Below are 27,050 nucleotides of genomic sequence, written 5' to 3' on the forward strand. Positions count from 1 at the left end.
ACTTTGTAAAGCTTTGACTCCACAAACTCTGGAGAAAGGAGGCTCATCACTTGGTTGTTATAGGGGAGAGTGGAGTAAATTGAACATAAGGGCAAGTTGAGCCACCCCTTGTTTCTAGTAAACCATAAGAAAAATCAAGAAGTTAAGAACCACATGGGTAAAGCAGTTTGACATTCATGTAGCTATATCCAAAAAACATTTTTCACTCTCGAAAGAGAATTCAGTCGATACGTTTCCTGAGAATTGTGTTTAGACCAAAATAGATAATTATGAATTTGTTTTATACATGAGTTGTGGTATCTAGAGCTACAACATGAGGCAGTAAACCGAGCATGAAAGATTTTAACTGTGGGGAGTAAAAAAGTCAATATGGTAGCTGTGGGGTAAGTTGAGCCACCTGTCCGATACACTTAATAAATGCATTTTAATTATTAAGTCAAGATTCTGGATCTTTATGATTACCTACATTAAGTAAGTTCCTGAGAAGAGGAAAAGTTGTTTATGGTGAGCCAAGCTTTTCTTTCAAAGAGAAAGATTAAAGGGATAGTTCAACATTTTGACAAATTGACCCATTGCCATAATCCCTAGTCTTAGTTATGATGCTGTGTAAAGCCCTTTGAGACAAACTGTTTGTAAAAAAACGGGCTATACAAATAAAATTGCCTTGCCTTGTGTAGTGTAACAGAGGTCCGCGTGCGGTTGGCGGTAAATTAAACTCACTTGCCCATAAAAAAGACATGCTATTCTATTTGCCAAGTGGCCATTGGCCTCTTGTTCTGTGACCTGCCCTGAGCAAGTTTCGAACTTGGATCTCCAGCACCACGGGCAACGATGCTAACCGTTTCACCAAGAGGCCAATGACCACTTGGCAAGTGGGTTAGCACGTCTTTTATGGGTGAGTGAGTTTAACTTCAGTACCGCTAACCACCACACGCCATCACTTCTCCTTACTGGTACCTCGTGACTGTGACTATACCCGCGGACCTCCATTATATAGGAATAGGTTTATTACCTTTATTTGTCAGTGTAAGATATTTTTAGAACGGCGGAAAGCGCCGTTCTAACGCTGCAAGCTGCTCAGAGCTACGCTATGGAGGCTAACAGGATTTTTTTTTCAATTAAATAGGCTACACAATCCAACAACTCGAAAATGCTCTCATGGACAAGTTCTAACCTGCACATTCACCACGCTATGAGATAATAACAGAAAGTCGGAGGCGGTTTTTCGGCAAGCAGTCTCTGCATTTAGGCTACCTCTAAAACAACTCTGTTATTATCTCATAGCGTGGTGAATGTGCAGGTGCAAGTTTAATAACTTATTATATAACAAAATGTTTTAGTTGTAAAATTGAATTAATTTTTTAAAACTTATTTAAGTGTTTCCTTTTTAAAATTGTACTTCCCCCCCCCCAATGAAACTTGAATTCCTCCTAATTTTTCTTTCCATAACCTCTCACCTTTGAGCCTCTGTCCTTTGTCTCTTTAATAACCTCATCTATTACCAGATTTAACCAGACAATTGACTGAAGGGACAACAACAGCACAGTGATTGTAAGTATAACATAAACTCAAATAAACACGGCAGTTCAGACAGTCTGTGTATAATCTGCACTGTTCTGCATGTGAAATGTTGAATTCATGGTGCTTGAAGATGAGCCCTGTCACCTTCACTGTCCTCTAGTGCCACCATCAGATTGGCATTTGTAATTTTATGTCTCATTTTTAACAATCAGAGTAACAAATTATCAATCATATGATTTGTTAATTTATATTCATGTTATACACTAGCTACTATTGATATAAGCGGAGATAAGCAGTAGGCTACTTCCATGCCTCTATTTCTACATTACAGTGCTGGGTTGTCATGTGATATTGATCTTTTCATATCAGCATTGTGGTGACGTGGTTGAAATGTCTGTCTGTGTGGGACAGAAGAACAAAGTTGTGGAAAATGAAAACACTTGATCTTTTCAAAGCGGGACCTGTCACCTGAATAAATGCACTGAGATAGTGTGAGAAAGGTTTGTCCTCATCGTCCTCTGTCGACCACAGTGCTCTCACTAGCTACAGTCGACGACTGTAACTAAACATACACTGTAGGCTGACACTTCCTCTGTGGTGGGTGGACAAACGTGAGCAGAGCTGCTCTGGTCCGTGTTCCTTCGCCCCTTCTTCTTCTCTGCAGCTTGATGATGTATCGTTGCTCTATAATTAAGCCGATGAGTTTACAACAGAGAGGTTGCACCCAACACTAACCAAGTCATAAATACAAGTAATGAAGTGAGACTGGGTTCACACTGAGGTAATAAAAAAATAAAAAAGCTTTTCCTTTACTTCTCCTTTTTTTATTTTTTTTTATTTTATGCAACAAAGACCATCAGCCTTTTTTTTTATTACAGCCTGTGAATGGTTTACTTAAAATAAAAAATAAAAAGCACACAGAGGAAGGGTTGCAACACACTGGCCAGTGCTCAGAGTTAAACAGCCCTGGGTGTTATGTTTATTAATTCCTCCCTATTTTATGTGCAGAGGCATATTGGAGCTGAGCAGTAAACCTGCACCTGTCTGCATCTTGAGTTATAAGACTCTGTACGTGAGTGTTGAAGCCACACTGCTCCACTGACCTGTTCTCTGCTTTATTTTTTAGCACATTTTAACGCTGCATTAAAAAGACCCTCGATGGTTAAAATGAAACTTCCTGTGTTAGAAATGTAGATGTGTAGTGTTAGGATCATTTGTATGTGAAGGCAGCAACAGTGTTGGTGAGCTGATTATTATCTTAAATCGTGTGAGTGAATCATTGCTATTGATGGGTGAGTGCATTTAGGTTTTTCTTTATTTAGGCTGAAACATATTCTAGTTTATTTACCGTAGTTTTATATACAATGTCATGTTTTAGCACATTCACGTGTCTTTTTATAAACAGTGTCAGTGTTGCAACTACATCTACAAAGTAAAACCAGTGCATTGTTTGTTCATTGTAGTGACGCCGAGGTTTGATCTATAAAACTGTGAAGCTCTGTCTGTCTGGCAGCGTTTAGCTTTCATCTCTCTGTCTGTGGGTTGACTCTGCATTTTATTTGGGCATGTTATACATGTACGACGACAATAGTTTCAAGAGTTATTCCACCCTCTAACATTGTTCCTAAATTGAAAGCAAAAAATTCAATTACAGGCGTAACCACACTCAAAGACACACAAGGAAGTGCTGTCTAAACGAACCTCTGTACTTTTTTTTTTTGCATACAGGGAAGTGAAACCACTTCTATGGTCACAGAGAAATAACTTCTCTTGGTCATTAGCAGCTGCTTCAGTTCGCCACTCGGTGTCTGTCCCCAACTCTGAGGGAAAAGCAAAAGCTGCTGCACAGGATTTTTCCTTCTACAACTAAACCCCAGGACAGAGGAGAGTGTGAGAGCAGGTCAGAGATGGGTTTTGGGGAAGACCTGAGGTGTCCACAGGCACATTCAGCAGTCATGCGGCTGCTGGACTCGGAGCTTCACCTGATGGAGGTCATGAAGAAGTGGATGGGTCAGCGGGCGAAGAGCGAGCGGGAGTTTGCAGTGCAGCTGCACCACATGGCCGCCGTGGCAGAGAAGCTGGACCGACCTCAGCCCGGCGCAGGTCTGGACTACATCAGTCAGCTGAACAAGGTGAGTCCTGCAGAGCACCGTGCACTCACTCACTCACTCACTCACTGAGAGCCAGAGCAGTGAGCACAGACTGTGACTTCAGTTTATGTAAAAATAAATAGTTATAAAAGTTACAAAATGATTAAAAAATGAACTATTGACATCAGTGTTTTCATATATAGAATTAATTTAGATAGTGAAATGGATTCACAGCCTCCCTTAAACATCACTTTCCATTTCATTATTTTATTTTGACAGGACGATTTGATTTAGAGTCAAACTGTGGGAATAAATAGACATTTCCTTAATTAGTTTAGCTTGTGAATTTAATGCTGTTTTCATCAAATGGAAAAACATCCATATAGTATACTGAAGTGATGTTAATGTCTGCATTATTTGGGGGCAATGTATGAGACAAACTGTGTGTATGTGTGTGTGTGTGTGTGTGTGTGTGTGTGTGTGGTGTTTTATAGTAAATCTTTAAAAGTTAATTTTTCACATTTCTTTGCTGTGCTCATAACATTATCAGAGGCCTCGCGTTCTGCTGAAGGCTTCGTTAACAACAACCCCGAGCTAAAACCATGTTTCATCCTCCCCTAGTTGACATAGATTAAAATCACTTAAATATTTAAATATATTCTCAAATCAGAGCGCACACACAGACACACCCACACACACTGAGTTATCTCCGCTAGGGCTGCTGCACAGTCCTATAAATATTGATACTTGTCACAAACAGTGATTTTTTTATTTATAATTTTGTTGCTTCATCACCACCAAAAAATGAAAGCTCCTCAGAACGGACACCACATATATCATATATATATGTCATATGAATGTGGCAACAACCAGTGACAGGAACACATGACCAAACATGCGTGCGTGCGTCGTGTCTGTGTGAGTCCTTTTGAGCAATACACAAACACACAGGTTGAACCATGAGTATTAGTGAGTTAGAGTGAGTTTCTTGCGTCCTCTTGACCTCTGGCCTCTCGTTGTCCGTCAGTCGTGGGAGGTGCTGGTCTCTCAGACGGACTTTCTCAGCCAGGTGATGAGGAAGCGCTCCGAGGACCTGCTGGACGGTCCCATCAGCAAACTGACGCTGCTCATCAGAGACAAACAGCAGCTCCGCAAAACCTACGCAGAGCAGTGGAATCAACTGAGGCAGGAACTCAGCAAGGTGGGTGACAAACCCACACAAACACACACACACAAACTCAAATACACACACACACACACACTGGCATCACTTTGTTCCTGTCAGACGTCTGACTGCGAGAAAAGCTGCTCACTGCTGAAAATAAGACTTGATTCCTCTTCTGTCTCTGAGCTCACACACACACACACACACTCTGCTCTTTGCACAGACCCACAACACACATGCACAAAACGTCAAACTAAAAACTAAACATAAATGTTTTAGTTTATCCGCAGAGGCAGATAGACAAGCTTTGTGAAATGTTTACACAGTGTTTTACTTTGTCTCAACACTGATATATTTGAAAGCATGAAAATGAATTACCATCCACAGTTCAGAAGTTATGAGGCAATATCTGTTTTTTCTTCTTTTGCAATGTTTTCTTTTCCATCTACGTTTAGTGCTAGACCACAGAGTTTGCTGTAATTATCGCTGCATATTTCTCTTTATGATGTTCTTGTCATTTAAAAGGAAACTACAGTACAGTATGCAAATGTCCATTATGATTCTGTGATAGATAACAGTGGCGGTGGAGTTTATGTGAGAGACAGGACAGAGGTTGTTGCTTGTTTTCTCTTGTGCATCATCTTGACATGCAGATGAGCGCTGCACTGGCAGCTTTATAAACAGACAGCAGTCAAACGAATGGAGGTTCAATAGACTGGAAAGAATGTGTGCAAATGCATTTTGATGGGATCTCAAACTGGTGGCCGCTCCACACTGTTTTTTATTACCCAATTACATCAGGCAAATGATGTGTTCATTTTCAGTTATCCACTCTGGGCTGCAGTTTTGCCTTTTGGCATTCAGTTTATTTTATTTATTTCGCTACTCTGCCGTTCAGCTCCAACTACGACATCTTTGTTTTTTTATTGTGGTGGACATCACTTTGCAGTTATACCACACATTACTGTAAGTTCATACCGTGATAGCACTAGTTTCAGTGTTACTATGAGGTCTGTTGGCAGCAGCAACACAACAAAGGTCAGATCATTTCCTCATATGTATTCTCTCATGTTTCGCGTTCCTCCGCAGTGAAACGTACAGAACTCCTGTCCACTTCCTGTGTCAAGTTACGCTCTCACTCAGGAGGGCAGTTTCTAACCTCACACACACACACTCAAAAAAAAAAACTCCTTTGTATCTCAATCATCTTTGCATCTCAAGTCTTTGCTGTTGTTGTGTGTCCTGTGCGATGCTTCAGGTGACACAGACGGAGCTGGAGAGGCTGAGGAGCAGCTACAGACAGGCGGCCAAAGATGCAGCTCAGGCTAAGAGGAAGTACCAGGAGGCCAGTAAAGGTGGGGATTCCTGGCAGCTGCATCATGTAACTTACAGTTTCAGTCTGATGGTGCATGGTCAACCATCCTGACATGGTCTGAGATCAGAGGTTGTAGTGTGAAAAGTTTGTGATATGCGACTGTATAAATAACACGTACGTTCTAAATCTGACTGACAACGACGACGTGTGGTCTCCTTCCTGTTGCATGTGAACAGAAAAAGACAGAGACAAGGCCAAAGAGCGCTACATAAAGACTTCACTGAAGCTCCATGAGCTGCACAATGAGTACGTCCTGTCCGTGAGAGCTGCACAAGTTTACCACCAGCACCACTACAGCCAGATCCAGCCGGCCCTGCTCACCGCTCTGCAGACGCTGCAGCAGGAGATGGTGCTCATACTGTAAGACCCACGGCTCACTGCGTGTGTGTGTGTGTGTGTGTGTGTGTGTGTGTGTGTGTGTGTGTGTGTGTGTGTGTGTGTGTGTGTGTGTGTGTGTGCAGCCGTTTGAATATGAGCAAATGAGCAAATGTGAGATGTATTAAAACTGACAAGATCCTTTAATTTCCAGCCATTTGTTTTAATTATCATAAGAACTCTATGCAAATTCAACTTGCACAGATTCGAGCAGATGCATCACAGTCAACATTTAGCTGTTTTTATTTTCCTTTAACTTGATATGAATCACAGTTATATATTATATAACTATCAGACTGCTTTGGCAGCTATTCCTTGTTTTTGCCCTGAAGAAACCGCTCAAAAAGGTTTCAAAAGAAAAACAAGAAGTGAAACAGTGAAATGAATGACCTGAATTTGGAAGTTTTATGTATTAAATGTTTGACATCAAGCGGTCGGATCTTAAATGTCAAGAAATACCTTAACTGAAGTTTGACAAAAGGTTAAAGCATCTCAGTGTTTACTGCTTGTCTCAGGCGAGTCAAAGCAGGTTTTCACAGCGATGACATGAATAAAGCTGCAGTCGGCCGATCTGACGCTTTGGGAGAAAAAGCAGAAATGTTTTTGGCTCAAGCTTGAAACAAACAGTCCAACATCTGTGCATCATGTGTAACCCGTTGGTTTTTTTCTGCGCCCCATCAGGAAAGAGATCCTGCAGGAGTATTTTGACATCTCCACGTTCCTTCATCACGAAGTGGTGCGGATCCACCGGGAGATTTCTTCAGCTCTGACCGCCATCGATCCTCACAGAGAATATGAGAGCTTCGTCCACCAGAACAGGCAAATAAATGTTACTTCCTCTTAGATGTCCACCATGCAAATCAGTACAACCCACCTCACAGGGCACTCATGCTACAGTATGGACTCTGTGTGTGTGTGTGTGTGTGTGTGTGTGTGTGTGTGTGTGTGTGTGTGTGTGTGTGTGTGTAGGTCTGTGGGGGAGATTCCTCCTTGTGCCGAGTTTGACTGCAGCCTCCTGGAGGAAGCTGAGAAGTTAAACCCAGGGGAGATTGAACTGAACGACCTCACACTCGAGACAGTGCAGCACAAGTGAGAGCAAAACAAAGAGACACAAATTTCCTTTTTTTTTTTACATTTCAACTACTTCCTCCTCCGTTCCCTCTCCCCCCCTGTTCTGCCTTGCTGCTGCCTATTTCCTCCGACGGTTGTGCATCAATTACTTCCTCTCCGGGTGTAATTTTAACTCTGTCACTCACTCTGCCCGCAGACTGACTGCGGTAGAGGAGGAGCTGCTGGATCTGGCTCGGACTCTGGGCTCGCAGCAGACCTCGGTCGAGCAGCTGGAGCTGGATCTGGAGGCCGAGCAGGAAGGTGTCAAAAAAGGCCAGAGGTGAGAGCGAAAAACACCTCCGGCATCAACCGCTCTGATGTTGTGTTCAGAGGTTACAGAGGAGGTTTCGAGATAAAAAATAAATAAAAACATGCAACCTTTAGGAGGACAAATTACTGAAGTTTGCCTCGTGCCATCAGCAGAGTTCATGTGTGCACCTGGTTGGGCAACAGCTAATAACCAGTGTGGTCTCAGGGGGCAGTAAGTGCTTTATGAATTATATCACAGTTATGTGGTCGGAGTTAGGGAGCTCGACCCCCTCATTTGTCTTGGTTGATGAGGCTGTCTGAAGGTGTTAGAGGTGTACAGTCCTGTGGGAGTGATTGAGTCATTAACAAGCTCCTGGAGGACAACTGGAAGCAAAGTGTTCATTTGCAAAAGGGGTCGATAACATGTAAGGGGCAGCTGGGGGAGCACATATGGCGGTGCTGGGGGTGTTAGTGAGGTGAGTGGAGGTTATTCTGCCCCTTGCTCTGGATTTTGAAGAAACATTTTATAAATTAACTGTGACAGTCTGGGTTAGACCGACCAAGTGTGACCCCCTTGTAGCTGAAAATGTGATTACCTGCAGGAAAAAAAAAAAAAAAAAAAACTCAGTATAGCTAAAACTCTGTGGTTCCCAGTCACCATCGCTCTGAGTTTACCTCACCTCAGCATCACTGAAGCTTTCCTCTGTTTGACCGCTGCATGCAGAAATCTGGAGCAACAGCAATATTAGCATTTGTCCTGTTCTTTACAGCTGATAAAACAATCTCATTACCAGGTCTATTAGTAGTTTTTGTGGTTATTGTTGTGGTTCTGTTCAGCCTTCAGACGACTGAATCTCTCTGCCCCGAGGCTGGATTATAGGCAACTGCCTCGAGGACTTATAAAGCCTCCCAGAAACGCCACGCTCCACTGCAGTAATACTGGTGCCGGTCATTACTAATAGGTTGGAGAGTTAAGCTACTTAAAGTACCAAAGTATATCAAGCATTGTCATTACATTGCATTTACAGGATGTGCGTAAGACTTGCATTACAGAATTTAGGGAGCAACTAATGGGTTGTTGTTTTTTTTAAATTCTCAGTTAATCTATCATCTCTTTTTGGATGAATCATTGTGTTTACAAAATGTCATAAAATAGATAAAAGGGTCCATCATATTTCCCCAGAGACCAGATTGCTATCTTTAAACCCCTTGTTTTATAACACTGAAAAATCCAAACATCTGCACTTCACAAAAAAAGCACCAATTATTCACATTTAAGAGGCAGAAATTAGAAATCATTAGAAATTTTGATTTGATTTGTATGCAAATAGACATTAATTAAAGTATGCACATACTATAATGGAGCTGGTGTGTTTCAGAAACAACTCTTCTTGGGTCATTTGTGGTTCACTGGTGACAACGTGACGAAGCTCTTGTTAGAGATCTCTCTTATTGATTGCATCAGTCAACAGGAAACAAACCTATTTGCACAGACATTTTTTTTTTTCAAATCGACGTCTCTGTGCTCTTGTGCTGTCTCATTTTGCCACTTGTGTTGTTTTATCGACTCGCTCATCCCTTTGTGTGTCTTCTGTCGACAAGGTCCTCATACACAAATCACCTGCTTTCTCGTTCTGTCCAGGGTTTACCAGTTCAGCAAGAGACATGCGCTGGAGGAGTGTCGCCAGCAGGTCGCTCTGTCTCAGGGTGTGCGAGCCAAGCTGGAGGCTCAGAGACTTCTGCTGAAGGAGAAACTGGAGCATCTGGGCTTCAGAGAGCCGCCCCCAGCCCTGACGCTGGACCCAGACACTGTTTCAATTTCATCAATCACAAGCAACGTATGTCCACTCTGCCACAGTCGTTCCCTCCTTTGACTTTTTTTTAAAATTTATTTTTATTAGCTCCTCATCAAATCATTTAGGTCATCACCCTGACACACATAGCGTGGGGGTAGCATTTAATCTGAAAAAATAAACAAAAAACATATGATGGTATGAGGAAGGAAGATGTGGACAATCAGAAACTATTGTTGGTATGAAGTACAAAGATGTCATACCAGGTAAAAAGAACAACAAAACAAAATAAAACAAAACAAAACATATAAACAGTCTGTTGTTCTCCACTTCCTCTGTATCTTATCACACAGCGTGACAAAGCAACTTGTGCAACATGATTTATCTAGTGTTTGCACCACAGAAATGTGACAAATTCAGGTCAAGTCACAACAAATGTTTGATAGGTTTGAGGTCAAGTCCGAGTCATGAACTAGAACAAGACCTCAAACAAGTTATTACGAAATCAGCAACAGCAGCTTCATGTGATATATTATCACCTATTTATTGATATTTTAAAGTTATAAATCATTCAGAATCCGCGTTTCATTCATGCATCTTGTGGTAGCTTACTTAACACCAGCTCTTAGCAAACATTAGGTGGCAGTTTTGTTCAATAAATTGAATGGCAGGGAGTGAGGCCTGCTCATATATTTGTTCTGAATACATCAACAACTATTTCATAGATTTCCATTATATTACCTATAGGTATCTGTGGTCTCCAGGAGCTGAATCCTAATCAATTAGCTGTAGTGTCACCATCAAATTTGTGCTATAATGTGGTTTATCATCAAGTGCCTGCAAACTGTAGCCAACTTTTAGTCCAATGCTGATCAGCAAATGTTAGCATGCATCAGAGCCCCGTTGTGCCTGTAAGTGAAGTTTCACAAACTGTCAAGTTGAGACCAAAGTCACCATATTTGTGACTCAGAAAATGACTTTCAACCACACCTTTGTTTTGCACTGGCCCCTATTTCTGTTTCTTCTTCAAAGAGTGCAGAGATGCAGTGAAGTAAAGAAGCAAGGACACTTTATCCATGACATGTTTTTGATCTTTTCTTTTCTTTTCTTTTCTTTTCTTTTACAGGACCACAGTCACTCTGCCCCCAAACTCCTCATGGACGGGATCATGAACAATCTCAGTGGCCTGTTCAAACCCAAGTGTGAGGTGTGTTATTTAGTGTAATTATGATAATTACACATCAAACAATGACTAGTGTGACTAGTTCAACTGAAGCGTGTGGCATCACGTCTCTCACACACTGAACAATATCTATTTGTGTGTGTGTTGCTGAAGAGCAGTTGGACAGGAAGGACAGTTGTTCCAGCTGAAGGACACTTCCTCTCCTCAGTCTATACCGTAGCTCCCTCCTCCTCTCAACTCTGACTTCACTGCAGCACCTGTTTCTCTACACTCAGGACTTTTGCAGCTGCACAACAAACAATTCATCATGTTTTGGTGCAAGTGCCCCGAGTTTCAAAGTGAATCCTCTGTGCTGCTGAGCTCACTCAGGCACATGATCTCTCTTTGGGGTCTCCTGCTTGTGAAGGCACCGTGGGACTTATCGAGGTCGGCTTTGTCGGTCAAGTTGCTACTTTTGAAATTCTGCCTGACCTAAAACTAAGTTTACTTCTCAGGCAGCCAGTTTACATTTCACCGTTTTATCATCGCTGACAGACGATTGTACACAGGAAGCTATGACCCAGCTGTCCTGCACACAGACTCAGGAGGAACAGGCCTTGTGCAGTGTGCAGTCATTCATTCAGTTTTTGATCCGTCTGAATGATAAATCCTGCACACACACACACACACACACATGCTGTAGAAGATCACGTTGAGCAAATAATATTTTAATGTCTATAATGTGTTGGATTTCAAATCTACATTATTTGAAGTGTGAACCGCTTCCCTCTCCATCTCCCAACTCTGTAGTATCCTGGAGGCATGAAGGATGGCGCATTTAGACTTTAAAGTATTACAGCCTCTTCTTTGAAGTATCTCCATATAATCTCTGCAGAATCACCCTAAATCCCAGCTTCTATCACTTTTTTATTGTTTCATTATTCATGTCAGCTTTAAAGATTCAGCTGTTCTCCATTCCTGCCCTCAGGTGCCGGTCCTCAGCCCGGTGCAGGAGGTGGATCGTCCTCTGGGGCAGCAGGACTGGTACCACGGAGCCATTCCCAGGCTGGAGGTCCAGCAGCTGCTGAAGAATGACGGAGACTTCTTGGTGAGGAAGAGTCAGGAGAAACATGGTTATGTGCTCTCTGTGCAGTGGGAAGGAGCCTGCAAGCATTTCCTAATTCAGAACACGGACGTAAGTGAACCTGCATAAAGCCACAACAAGCTTTTGTTGAGAAAAGCTGCAGACATTTTACAGAATATGTGTTTCTGTGCACGTCACGATATAACACTTTCACATGTACTGTACATGTTTTGAGTAAGAACTACCTCTTTTACTGATGAAAGAATGAGGTGCGTTACAGTGTTTCCTTCCCAATTTAATCCGCACAAGAGGAAGTCATTGGAGGGTGTAAATTTGGTAGCGGTTATAAAGCCATGGTGTTATTTCCTGCTAATTATGCAGAAGTTACAATTAATACGACAATTTATATCTTGGTGATGTTTTAATGTGAGTTCACTTCTGTAAATGCTTTTCCATGTGTGCCAGTAGAATCTGTACCGTCTGGATGGACAGGGCTTCCACAGTGTCCCACTGCTGATCCATCATCTAGTGTCTACACGACAACACATCACCAAGAAGGCCGAGATAGTGCTGAAGAAACCTGTACTGAAGGTATACACACACGCACGCACAATATGTCAATATACTAGATAGATTGGATAGATTGCCTGTCATTGAGGAGATTTCAACAAAATTTACGTTGCTACCCCTAATAACACAGGACAAGATAAGAAAATAGTCATAAAAACATAAAAAGATATTGCACATTGAAGGGCAAGGATTGCACGACCCGTTGTTATTGCAGTAAAGTCTAGTCCTCCTTAAAGTTACTGTTGCCGCCTATCTCTATAACACATTATAACCATACTTATAGTATATGAGTTATAATGCACTGCATACAGTGTAATACATACACTGTATACACTGTATGGCAGGCTTTATAACAATAAGCACAACACATTATAGAGCATTTTATAATGGCTTATAAGGTAAAGTATTATAATAGAGTTATAATGCTCTATGATGTATTATGCTTGTTGTTATAAATCCTTATGATAATTTATGAGTATTTATAATAGTTAAACACGACAATTATAACTATATTTATAATGCATATCGATGTGGGCATTGTCAGCGAGTTACTAACAATTATAACGTATTATAATAGCTGACCTTATAAGTCATGATAAAATGCTTTATAGTGTGTTATGATTATTGTTATAAAGCATTATGATCATTTATGAGTGTTTATAACTATAGTTATACAGTGCTATAACTGCATTATAACTCATTATGAGTATGGTTATAATGCGTTCTAGAGATAGGTGTCAAAGTAAACTTTTACACAGTATACATGTTTGCCAATGTAAATTTGCTCTATAACGATCTTTCCTTCATATTATGTTTTTCCTTGTTCTCTAGTCTCTTATTGTTTTTTTTTAACCCCATTAGGATAAATGGGTCCTGGAACATGATGATATTATCTTGGGACAGCTCATTGGACGGGTGGGTAAGCTTGACATCTGGTGACAGAAACACAGAGTGAACACGTTTCTTTTTTTATTCACTGATTTTTACGATGCCATTAACAGAGTCAACCATGGGTACTGGTGTGCATGTGTTTGTAAAAGAAAAACAAATAACACATGTCTTCAAATAATGTTTCCTGGGTTGTCTGAAATAAATCCTTGGTGCATTTCTCCTCTCCATAAAGGATCTGCTCTTAAAATATTCTCAGTGTGAGTCTTGCGGTATAAAATGCAAAGCTCTTGTTTTAAAGAGAAAATTAATTATATAGTTTAGCCCAAAGCTATGAGGCTTCAGCAGAATTATTCAAATAAAATGGATGTCTTAGAAAGCCATTGTCTTTTGGTTACCATCCCTCTGTTGCGGCTCTGCAGACAAACACTGCCCTTGGAAGAAACAAAGAGGGATTTTGTACTAAAAAAAACTGTAACTGTAGAAGGTGCACATTTGATCTGTATAACGCAGACAGCTGAAGTCTCATATTTAACTACAGCTGAACTTTGGAAGTCATTTGTACACAGAGGATGTACGGCAGATGTTGTCCCCCATCACTTACATTGATATTGCTGTGGGGAGGGTATCTCTTTATGGCCCAGTATAGACAGGAGGAGCAGCTACAGCAACCATTACAAGTGATGGAGGTGTTTATCTCCCTCTTCATCTGCAGCCATAATAACTCTGCACATATGGTGATGTTTCACCATGGAAACTGTTGATTTTAGAGAAAACCAGAGTCGTATACTGAGTCCTTTGGTGCAGGATAAGATGCACACAAACCGAGACGAGTGAGTATGGAGAGTTTGAAACACTGTAGGTGAACGTGTTGGTGTGTGTCTGTCCGACGCAGGGAAACTTTGGAGAAGTGTACAGTGGTCGATTACGCTCCGACAACACTCCTGTAGCTGTGAAGTCCTGTAAAGAAAACCTGGCTCCAGAGCACAAGAGTAAGTTCCTGATGGAGGCCAGGTTAGTAGTACACACACACATACACACACATACAGTATATACACACATACAGTATGCAAACACACACACTCCTCTCTGTACTCCTTACTTCTCCAGGATCCTGAAGCAGTACGACCATCCTAACGTTGTAAAGCTGATAGGCGTGTGCACACAGAAGCAGCCGATCTACATCATCATGGAGCTTGTTCAAGGTAAAAATGATCCTGATAGACAACACATTATCTAACGTATTATCTAAAACACCTTGACAGCTTTGAGATTTATTGTTCCTCTACTGGATCCTCGCTTTGTTTCATGATCATCATCATTACTCTCTCTTTCCGTGTCTGTGTGTGTGTGTGTGTACTTGTTTCATAAGGTGGTGATTTCCTCTCCTTCTTGCGGCACGAGGGTCACAGTCTCAAGCCAAAGACATTGGTCAAAATGACAGAAAATGTAGCAGCTGGCATGGAGTACCTGGAGAAGATGAAGTGTATCCACAGGTGGGTCAGTCAGTCTGTCAGTGTTTGTATGGCCCTGTTATCACTGCATCGTTTTCATAAAGGAGTTGAACATTTATTAAAATGTTTTTTTTTAATTAGAGGCGTTATAGCCAAGTTCATCAAAGTTCATCTACCTGCATAATGCACTTAAGTAGATTTAAAAAAAATCTTTATTCTCTAAATGACATCTACATTCTTGGAGGCTTCAGTGACTGATTATTTTGCAGATTCAAATCATTAATTCAAAATATAATCAAAAATAATTTATGATCATCTATATGTATGGATCAAGGTCATTAAAAACGAGCCTCACATTTATCAGCTGCATCATGAAAAGTGCCATGCACCACCCCAAATGAAAACCTTTGAAAAATGTGCATGAGTTTCAGAATATCTTAGTATTTGGTACAGTACGGCCCTCCTTCGCTTTAATGACAACATGCTCTCAAGGTGGCATGGACTCATTGATCTTCTCTGGTCTTCAAGTAGTTCTTGCAAAGCTTTGAGGTGTGTTTGGGATCATTATCCTGCTGCGGTGCGAGTCCGTCTCTACGCAGATGCAAACCAGAGGGTGCAGCTCGTCTCTGAAGCTGGTGGAGTGGTGCTTCTTCTCGGTCAGGGTGAAGTTGGTTTGGTGCAGGTGTCCAACTCCAGGGTTGGTGAAACATCCCCCACACTTGAATATTCAATCCTACCACATATAATAGAGGCTCTAATAGCCATGTATTTAACACACAGGAAATGATTCACAAATGATCGTCTGACTAAAACCTCAGTCACTTCACCTAACTGTTGCACACTGCACTCATCCACATCCACTTATGTGCATGTAGCAGTCAAACAGTGGGTTCAAAATGAGGAATAAAGAGCTTCCTTGAATTATTGATAGCTGCGCTGCACTTGAAAGTGAGAGAAGAAACCTTCACTGTTTATCACCTAAATAAAAAAAGGCAGAACAACAGTGAGTTGATTCATTACATTCATTTACCAAACACTTTCTGTCTTTTTGGAGGCAAAGCAGCTGACAAGTCGTGCAATCAAACTCGAAAGGCAGGAGGTACATGCTGTTCAATATTAGAGCTCAATCAAATACAGATCTACCTGTTTTCAGAGAACTGCAGTTTTCTATAACACAAACACAAACAGTAGCATTTGGTGTGTAGGTGTAACACAGAGGCTAAACATGCACACATACCTCTAATTAAACACTCACTTCAGTTCACAGTGTTGTACTAAAAATATGTTAAAGTTAGCAAAGAAATACTTTAAAATACAAAACAAGAGAGTGTAAAGTAATGAAAAATAGATTAACAGAGCTGCAACTGTGCAAATACAAACCAGACAACTGAAAACAGAGCTGCAGAAATGACAGGTCAGATGTTAATGGACCCGTCAGGACCAGCACAGGAGGGATAATCAGCTCAACGTGGGGGTGCTAAACCATTAAGAGCATTGTCACTCTCTGGAAATATGATTTACAAAATCCGGTGTAAAAGACACAGAAAGCCAGCGCATGGATGCCAAACTGGGTGTGATGTATTATTTATTTATTTATTGTTTTATTTTTAACAAGCCGACCCTGACTGTAGCTGCGAAGACGCAGCCTCAAAAGACCGTGGATCTCTCAGTTTTAAAGATCAAACACGGGGCTCTGTGAGCAGCCGACAAACAATACATGTGCTGAAAGAAAAATGAGAAAAAGCTGGGAACAAAAATATTGAAAAAAAAAAAGTGAAATTGAACAGAAATGGGGTTTTTTGGTATGTGTGTGAAAATACAAGTGAATTAAAATGGTTCTTCTGTATGCAGGATTTAAAGTATGTGTTGTTGGGTTGGAGCAACTGGGAGCTGAGGGCGAGGCGTCAGTGGAGGTTGTCGGAGAGAAGACGTGAGGTTGTGACATCCGGCTCATTACAGGGCGCTGTACGATCTGCCCAGCGGGCACAGATCACAGCAGGCTGCTGGTGGCTGCATGCCTAACTGCCTCACACGCAACACCAGAGACATGACAAGAACGCCTGTTCTCCCACTCCTCTCACAGTGCTGTCGGCTGCACCACTGTGTCTGTGTCATGATGTTGGCGTGTCACTGTCTCCATTTTGCCTTTGTGTAAATCCCTTTTTAAATCTGTTTCTTTCTTTTTTTTAAGGGACTTGGCGGCCAGAAACTGTCTGGTTGCAGAGCACAATGTGGTGAAGATCAGTGACTTTGGGATGTCCCGTCAGCAAGAAGACGGTGTGTACTCTGCAGAGGGCGGCCTCAGACAGATCCCCGTCAAGTGGACAGCTCCTGAAGCCCTGAACTACGGTACGACACAACTTCCTCTGCCCTGCAGTCACAGCCAGACACACTTCTGCTGTTTCTGTCCGCCTACAGTACGACTCCTCATTTAACGACTAACAAAGGCCTGTGTTTGTGCCTTTGCTATTGCTGCCCCCTGCTGGTGCCTGCAGGTCGTTATACCACAGAAAGTGACGTGTGGAGCTTCGGCGTGTTACTGTGGGAGACTTTCTCCATGGGGATGACGCCATACTCCAGCATGAACAACCAACAGACACGAGACGAAGTTGAGAGAGGTACAGGCTCGCATCAAGTTTGTGTTCATCACATGATGCAAACACTGAGGCCTCAGAGTCTCTCAGCACCTGTTCTGACTGCTGGACTGTGTGTTGTGTTGTGTTGCAGGATACCGTATGCCTGCTCCTCACGCCTGCCCCGTGGAAATCTCCAGGATTATGAACAGCTGCTGGCAGTACGAGGCCAGAGAGAGACCGTCCTTCAAGAAGCTTCGGGCTGAGCTCAGCACCATATACCACAGAATTACATAATACAACTTTCTCATCAGGACATGTAGATTTATATATATTTTTTTCCATCTGTTTGATTGGTTGTTTGTTTCGTGGTTTGCATACAGACCAGTTGGTGGCAGCATTCTTGTTTCTTCTCCTCTCGCCCCGTTCATCTGTTTCACATTCCTCCTCCACATGAGAACAGAGGGATGTGTTCGACATGTGTGTTCTCTGGGACAGCGTACATTTGTGCTAACATAAACACACACTCTGTCCTGTAGGTTATTAACATGACTGTTGAAATGTTACACACCCATGTCTGCCTTAAAAAAAACCCAGGGATGTGTTAAACTTACACATCGTGCAGAGAAGAGACTCACATGGACTCACACAGAGACTTTAGGCCGTTTCTGTTTGGTTCGTTGGGGACTTCACTTCAGTCTTGGAGACACACGACCTCCTCAGATGCCACGAAATGAATGATAATGATGAGGATGATGAAAACCTGTTTTATTTTTCAATCTCTCTGACTGTTTTACACTGGAATTTCACTTGAAGCTTTAATAATAATTATTTTTACCTCAACAAAAGATAAAATAAGGATGCTATTTGAAATGTCAAAGGTGTCGTCCACTGTGATTCAATCAACAGAAAACATTGTTTTAGTTTTGGTAACTTCACTGTTTTAGTTCAGGCTTACTGCTGGCATCAGTTTCTAAATTCAATTCAATTCAAGTTATTTTATTTATTTATTTATTTTTCACTCAGTTCATCCAGGGTTTACTTGACATTAAATGAAACATACCAACAATGCACAACAAAGAAGACCCAACTGGTGCAAGCTAAAATGTACACATTAAGAAAAAATAGAGAAACTATGACAAAGACATGAAGAAACAACATCAATGCAAAAAAAATAAAATGAAATAAATAAAAATAAAGCTGATTTAGCAGTGGTTGGGAGGACCAGGCAGTTTTGGACAAATTTAGGCATTTCTGAGTAACAAGAGACAAAATAGGAAGATACTGTAACAGAAACATCTGCATCACAATGTCCATTCTGCCCTAGCTGGGACTTGAACCCACATCCTCTGACACCAACAACCAGCTCCTAACTCACTGCAGCAGTTTCAAAAAATTGTCAAAATGTCAAAAATTCTATTATCGAGACAAACATATGATAATACATAAATTGCATCTTAACAGCATAGAAATGTTGGTGATTTGTTTTTAACGATAAGTGTTTTGCTTCATAAGAGAAAATCTGATGTTTAAAAATGCCACTCTTACATTGACTGCAGTTGTTCCCATGAGAGCAGAATTCAAAATGTGAACAAAAATATGAAGAAGTGGAGTTGATGGAGACTTTGATTTAGATTTAACACACACCTGCCTCTCGGTAGAAACACATTTTCTTTTTATCAACAAAGGCGCAACACTATTCAAGTCAACACCTTGTGTGAAAAAAAGAGTCAAAAACATTTTGTTTTGTGCCAAGGAAAGAAGTGACGTAACCTTATCTGGCAACTTACATAATATTTCTGATACATTTGGTTTTACCTCCCATTTCTAGCATCGCATGACAACTTATTAAATGAAATGTTAGACTGACATAAATGTTAAATGAGAATTTATATCTCCTGCAATATTTATGATACTACATTCAGCACAGAGAAAACCCCCTTCAGATGTTTTAAGACACATTGGTTTGACACAGGAAGTCGCTCTCCAACCACACAGCATAGGCAGGCAGTAACATTAAATTAGTAATAAATTAAATTAGTATCAGTGTTAATCACAAACAGGACAAAAATTAAAACTGCAGCACATTATGGTGGAAAAATTGCTATCATCTGTTCATGCTGCACATTAACTTTAACATTGATATATTATATAATATATATTTTCCTTGGTAAATGATCAGAGCACATCCTGTGTGAGTGTAGTTTCGAGTAGTGGAGCATGTGTGTATTAGTGTGAGAATCTTCTTGTAGCACACACACACACACACACACACACATACACGAACCCGACAGACAACCCATCTGTTGACATTTATGTGTTTGTGTGAATTATACTGACGTCTGACAAAGTGGTGAGGATTTATGTGAACTCATAATTAACAGTTTCAAGAGCTAAAAAAAAACACACCATTGTAAATGTGTAAAAGCTCTGAATGAAGCAAACCCGCCATCATCTGAAGTGTGTTCGAGCTAACGCGCTAAAAGCTCGACATGTGACAGCCAGCATGGCACTTAAACATGATATCATACTGAAGTGAGCCAACATACCAACCACAGGCATGCAAACACTTAACAGATGCTATGTATGTCAACATGTTAACTACAGTATAGGCCTGTTGACATTTCTTTCAAAGCAAAGCTGTGCAATTATACTGATGAACCCTGACAAGTTTAAGAAGAGGGTGTGTTCACATTTCACCTGCACAAAAGATCGCAGTGAAAGATGTTTTTGAATATACTCTTTGGAGTAGTAAATAGGGCAGCACATTTTAGTGCAGATGAATAAACACTGAACAACGCTGTGAAAAAGACAGAGCTTTCTCTTACACTAACACAGTAGTTATACAGTAGTCAACACAGAAGACAAACACCATGAGATCAGTTGAGTTCAGATGCGTATCGCCCCACATGGAAAGTTATCTTGCAGCAGCTGGTAAACAGACGGAAAAACGTGAAACAAAAACTCAAGAGAAACAACAGCAACATATCTGAAGATATCAGAACTGCATGCAATCCAGAATAGACCAAAGATGGAGTAAAAACAGCACTAAAAGGTAATAAGGTAAGAAAAATAAAGGGCCATGATGAATGCTGTGAGAGGGAACAAGACCCCGAGCACGTATTACTAATTGGAAACCATTATATAAGACCAATTAGCTATACACAACTGACAACCTCTGTCATCTACAAACTCAAGAATGTACTACCTGTCCTGATGCTTGATAGTCTACAGTACTTTCTTTGTAAGTGGGAATTAATAGTAGCATGGAGGGAACTCAACCCTGTGATGAACCTGTTGAGGACAAACGCTGCTTCAACAGAGACCAATTACCCCGACTCTCTCAGGAAGTCCACAATCCATTGTCAATATTTAGATCAATTAATAAAAGACCTGCCTGAGTTTTGGTTCCTTCCGACTGCTCAGAGATAAACTCATGACTGCAGGGGCTGATGGGTCCCAACTCATACATTTAATAATAATCATAATAATAATAAATTGTATCTGTAAGCGCTTTTCAAGAGTTCAAGAGTTCAAGTTGAAGAGAGATTGTTTGTCACGTACAATAACACAAGATCATTGCAGTGAGATGATGTGTGCATACACTCCAATGACTGAGCAAGTTAAAAACGTGACAGGACAACGACATTAACCTGACTGAAAAAAGAGATAAGACCTAAGAAATGCTAAGACACACTGACATATTCTAAACTAAGCAACACACACTTACTGTACAGACAGAACAGACAACTACAAACATTCAACAATTTTTAAAAAGGCATATTGCCAAAGATACCGTGCTGTGCAAAGTGATGATAGTTAGATTGGGGAAGCAAATGTAAACAACATAAGATGATCAATAATATAATTTGGTATATCTAATATGAGAGAGTCTGATATGAGTTTTACAAATGCTCAAAGACACTTCACAAATCATAAAATAGAGCAGAAATAAGTCAGAATAACAGTATAAAACACACACACACTTGTACATTAAAAGCTGATTTAAAAAGGTGAGTTTTGAGCTTGGTCTTGAATGTTGGGAGATGTGTAAGATATGGATACGGGTTTGGGGAGTGAGTTTCCAGAGGGAGGGGGCAGCGATGGAGAAGACCATAGGTTTAGTATTGGTGGAATAATGGCACTTATGCATTTTATTTATTTACTGCTGCTCAGATAATCGATTCTCTCCAAATTCTGCTCTCTACTGCTGCGAGGACTGTTTAAAAAGATGACATGAAATGTGACAGAAGCCATGAAAAGACAAGTTGGTACCATAACAGTCATGTCTTCTAAACATATGAAACCATCTGGATCAGTTGTGGTTTTAGAGGTGGCTACAGGACTTTGCTATGTGTGATATTTCTCTGTTACTCACTGGTTTCCCGGCAGGAGTGGGTGGTGGCAGGCTGCGGTTTAGCTCTCTACCATTTTAAGAAAACAACGATGATGCTTCATGATTGCACAAACCCCCTGTGTTGCTGTAGGTGACATCTTGGCCTGTGGTCAAAGCGCGTGTGCAGCTTGTTGCTTGACACATGGCTGTTTGCATATCATTAATGCATTGACTCTAAATCCACTTTCAGCCATGTCTCTGCTGTGTGGTGGACAAACACCACTTTCTATTGTTTCCCAGGACGACGCGACAGAAAACAACAGAAAACCATCAAACCATCACCAGGCGCATCAGATTCACCCGGAGCTCCAGACGTTTTGTTGAGACAAGGCAAGTGACATTGTTGAGTGGCACTGATATGACACTTGATGGCGGCGGCAGCGTGGGTGTGTGGTGTCATGCAGAGGTTACACAGCTCTCTTTGAACAATACACAGATGTTCCTGTCTGTCTCTTGAGTCCTATCCGCGGCCCAGCGTCAGATCATTGGTGCGTTGTTGTGGTAACCCGTCCCCCTGCTTGTCCATTTGTTTCCCCTTAGAGACAACCTCACGTTTCCCACTGTGACAGGACGACGAAGGTGTTCGTCTTTTCTCTTTTCATTTCATTTCATTTCATTTGGATCTCCATTAGCTTTGGCAAAGTAATTGCTATTCTTCCTGGAGTCCATACCCAACACAATTATCTTTCCACTGCAGTAGCTACACAAACACAGAAAAAGCACATCACACAACAAAACAAAACAGAAAACAAAAAACAAACAAACAAACAACAATCTACAAAACAAAAACAACATCCACATATTACAGGACCTAATTCAAATTAACAGTACCTCCACAATGTAGCTTTTAACATAATTCTTGGTAACACTTTACAATAAGAGTCCCTTAATTAATGTTAGTTAGTACATTATTAAGCATTAATATATAAACTAATGTGTTAATTATGCTGATTAATGCATACATAATGATAACTAATTACATTATTAAACTTTTATTATTACTTAATAATATAACTAACTTTCAGTTGTAAACATGAATTAACTGATTACTAATAGGCTACATTAATTAATGTGTTTCCTAATCCTAAGTGATCCATAATAATGATTGTTACTTACTAAGGTTAATTAAGGGACCCTTATTGTAAAGTGTTACCTAATTCTTAAATAGTCCAATGGTCAGGTATATATCAACATACGTTCAACATAATTCCATTATAAAACAGAATCTGGATCACACTAATTGATTGTACCTCAGCTAAACATCGACAGAGACCGAGAGCTGTTTGCATTAACAAATGCTCTTTCAGTAGTTCTTTGAATCTATATTTGTTGTTTTCTTGATTAATATGTCCTGACAGAGCTTTCCATAAAACTGTCTTGTCCTCTGTTTGGCTCCAGCACAGAGGAGGCACCTCCTCCTCAACTCCCTGTCAATTGTTTGGACCCCCTCGAAAACGAGATGGTACATCTCAAGGGGTTTTATCCAAATAAACACATTTTCAGCTCAGCACAGTGGGATTGGAGATGGCTAATTTGCTGTGTAAAGTAACCCCGTTGGCATGGCTACCACTTGAAGCTCATGTAATGTTCATGTTTTCTCTCAGAATTGCAAACAGACAAGTCTTCAAGGCTGCTAAAAAAAAAAGACTAAATGGACTGATCACCATGTGCCACTCTCGAAAATTAAATGTATCGGAGCAGAAGCGAAAGTTCAAATCCAAAGAGTTCAGACCTGCTGAGGTGTCACACACACACACACACACACACACACACACACACACACACACACACACACACACACACACACACACACACACACACACACACACACACACACACACACACACACACACACACACACACACACACACACACACACCCAACAGACAACCGGCGGTGAGGAAGGTGTGGCAGCTGTCACAAACTAGCTACTCATCTGACTGAAGGAATGTGTGATTAATTTATTTCAGCTCCTCGAACAGACTGCTTCATCGCTTGACACCACCTCACCGGTTGAGCATGTTCTGTAACTTTCAGGTGTCACATGAGAGTCTCATGATGAGGCCTGCTTTTACAGTAATAACAAATAAAAAGAGAGAAAAAAAGAAAATAATATATTAGTCTCTAAGGAAACAAAGCACGAATCTGAGAAATGATGGAGCTCATACCTCTCTAAAAATAATCTTTCTCATTTAGACGATTTGACAGGATAATTGGTGAATTCAGAACCAATTAATAGCTTTCATTGTCTTAAACCCTCACATCATTACCCTGTGTGTGCATTTTTGTTTTAAATAAGAGGTTCTTGAATATCTGACTGAAACGTTTGATGAGTTCATTTACAGTTAAAGATGACTGTTTGTGTCAGATCAGTATTCATTAATAGAAAAAAAAATAGTAGGAAAAACATAATACAGTTTCAAAAATAAGTGTCCGACAGATTTTATTTCTATTCTATTCCATTTCTGAAGAAAATATAACTTATAGTATTTGTATAGCATGTTATACAGGAAAGGTGGAAAAACATGCACCAGAGGAAAAACAAAAAATAAAACTGTGAACCACTATTATATCTGTTTTGATCCACGAAGCTCGACATCAAACGGATGAGTAATTTGAAAAAGTCAGTTTTACAGTAAGCTACAGTTTGGTTCGTGCAGATATCGCACACACATCTTTAAACTCAGTGACAGGGACCAGGCAATGCTGCAAAAATATATATTATACACTTTATAGTTGGGGACTCCTTTTTTTCAACTGTGCAAATGTAAATATTTAACACGACTCTTGATTGTAAAAGTGTAGCATTGTTTATTGTATAAAGGTCTTTTTGTATAAAAAAATATATACAAATGTAATTCCCTGTGTCTGTTTATCATGTTGCACTGTTTTCTTTTTGCTGTAAATATCCAATTCATTATCTCTTTTATCTAAAGACATGTGCCATCATTAAAGTCAACTAAGGGTCAACAGAGCAGCAACACCACTGGACAGATGTTGATGGTGACCAGTTAGAGGTGTCACACAGCTCAATCCCAAAATGAGAACCAGCTGAAAGTAGAAAACAACTGATCAAGAGATACAATAGGCAAGATGCATTATTAAACGGAAGCAGTGAAAAATGTAGGTCTTGGATGAATTAATTAGTACCCTTACGCATGCGAGTTCAGTGGAAGCTGTTGAACAACATGTTTATTACTCATTGGGTCAGTTCACGTTTCCCTCGGGCTTATTATTCTTACAGCCTGTAATCTTCTTCATACCGCCCTCTGCATTGTTTTGTTATTGTTCACAACCTCCTCCAGTGAGAGTTTTTACTTTCCCTCTGGACACTCTTCAGTAGGTCTCCTCGTCCCCGTCCCTAAAGGCTGTCCTCTCTCTGGTCAGCAGATCCTTCAGGTCTCTGGTGATTCAGGACTTGTTGTTGTTGGAGGAATAAAAGCAGCGTCCTGGAGGGGACGGGGTTTTCATGGAGTATAGATGTCGCCTCTGTGGGGCTCAAGCACATTCCAGAAAAGTGTGTCACAAGTATAGCTTAGAGGTGATAATGATGCAAATTAGGGCGGCTTGGGATCCTTGAATGTCTTTTCAAGTGCTGATTGAAAAAAAATGAAAGAATAGAAATGTGCCAGTGGAACGCGGGCAATAAATCACCCGAGTCAGTCCTGCCAGTAGAGCAGCAGACACTGAAACCCGCAGAGCTTCAGTTCATTTTCACAGACGTGTGGTTGAGGTTTTCAGAAATATGAAATATGTCAGAAAAGATATCATGGAACGATGTGAATATTGGTTGTTAAAATTAAAATAAGTTGATTATCTATCTATGTCTCTGCTCCCTGGTGGAGAAATATAGGAATGTTTTATACTGTAAATTGTATATGTAAAATGTTGATGGAATATTGATATGTGGAATCAATAAAAAAAGGTAATTACAAAAAAATGTTTCAAAAAAGGGGATTAAAAGGTCACTGTGATGATGCATTCAAATTTCAGTAAATTATAAGAGTTGATATAAAGTTGAATAAAAATGCTGCATTTTGGCCACACTGTAACAAAAGTTGCAACTTAAAAAGTAAAAAAATAAAAAATAAATCAATATTAGCAGTTTTTCAAAGGTAGACTTTTAACCAGATATTAATGTGGCTTTAAATACTTATTTCACAAAAAAGCACAACACCAACATTTCCATCAAATTTTATGAAAGAAATAAAAAATTACAAAATCCTTGAACATTAGAGAAAGTTTGCTGGTGTAGAGACAAGAATGAGAGATGGTAACTATGCTGTCGTAACGTAGTAAAATGTGTGGCCTGTTGAGAGTCACCTGTGTGACTGACTGAAGCACATGACGCTTTGTGACACCTCATGTGCACAAACTTTGGTGTCGCATGATGAAGCATGTGAGAGACACAGATAGTGTACGACAGAGTAAAAGTTCTGTCCCCTCTGCCGACTCTAGCGCTGCGGCTGAGGGTTATCTGAGAGTCACATCATCCTCACGAGTGTGCAGCCCTTTTCTGTCACCGAGAACCTGCCGACTCCCTGACGCGCTCATATCTCTGTGGCATCTGACTCTCTGTGCTGAACTGTACTTTTACAGTTCTAGGAAATAGTTTTCAGGTTAGTCAACCCCCCCCACAAACGGATGAAAGCAAAGTGACAAACACTCAAATGACATTTTATTTCTCTATGTTTTAGTATCCGGAGATAATAGTTACTATATAAGCTCTTTGTGAATATCAATTTCACATAATGGACTTGACTTTCTTACCTGTCAAATGTTGCACAATAGATAATTATAAGGCTATGGGTAGGCTGTAGGCTATAAGATGAATGATGAGCTAAGACTGGTTCTCAATCGTACACAAAGGAAGTGCCTACAGTATTTGATGCCCTTTCGTTCTTCAAGCTTTAAAAGTTGCTGGCTTCACATTTTCCCATCAGACATTGATAACAGTGATCAGTTTCCTGTTTGAGAAGAAGCCAAGTCGTAAGCCAAGACAAACCCACAGAGCAGCTCAATAAAAACGTGTTCTAGCCTGTTGCTATTAAAAGATGAGCTGCAAGTATAAGAGTAAGGCCTGGCAAAACATTAGGGACATTACAGCAGCCTGGTCAGGCAAGATAAAGTGAAAGTGTTTGAGTAAAGTCACTAAATGATACAAAAGGACTTTAGTTTCATTTTTATGACAAGACCATGCACATCAATAAACATTTCAGTAAATGTGCCAGAGTTAATCTGTGGT

General features: G+C 40.5%; 1 protein-coding gene across 1 annotated transcript; it reads left to right on the forward strand.

Moving 5' to 3' along the window:
• The first annotated feature begins 3,306 nt into the window (after window positions 1-3,306).
• fes (FES proto-oncogene, tyrosine kinase) lies at window positions 3,307-18,158 on the forward strand. Its single transcript, XM_084000298.1, has 18 exons — window positions 3,307-3,653; window positions 4,639-4,812; window positions 6,035-6,131; window positions 6,328-6,511; window positions 7,208-7,345; window positions 7,496-7,615; window positions 7,794-7,916; window positions 9,528-9,723; window positions 10,805-10,885; window positions 11,829-12,035; window positions 12,393-12,515; window positions 13,356-13,409; window positions 14,278-14,396; window positions 14,493-14,587; window positions 14,755-14,878; window positions 17,028-17,185; window positions 17,332-17,454; window positions 17,564-18,158. The coding sequence occupies exons 1-18, from the start codon at window positions 3,429-3,431 to the stop codon at window positions 17,704-17,706; spliced, it is 2,484 nt and encodes an 827-aa protein (XP_083856424.1). The 5' UTR covers window positions 3,307-3,428; the 3' UTR covers window positions 17,707-18,158.
• The last annotated feature ends 8,892 nt before the right edge of the window (window positions 18,159-27,050 follow it).

Source organism: Trachurus trachurus, assembly GCF_905171665.1.
Source record: "Trachurus trachurus genome assembly, chromosome: 3".
In the NCBI taxonomy this organism is placed as follows: Eukaryota; Metazoa; Chordata; class Actinopteri; order Carangiformes; family Carangidae; genus Trachurus; species Trachurus trachurus.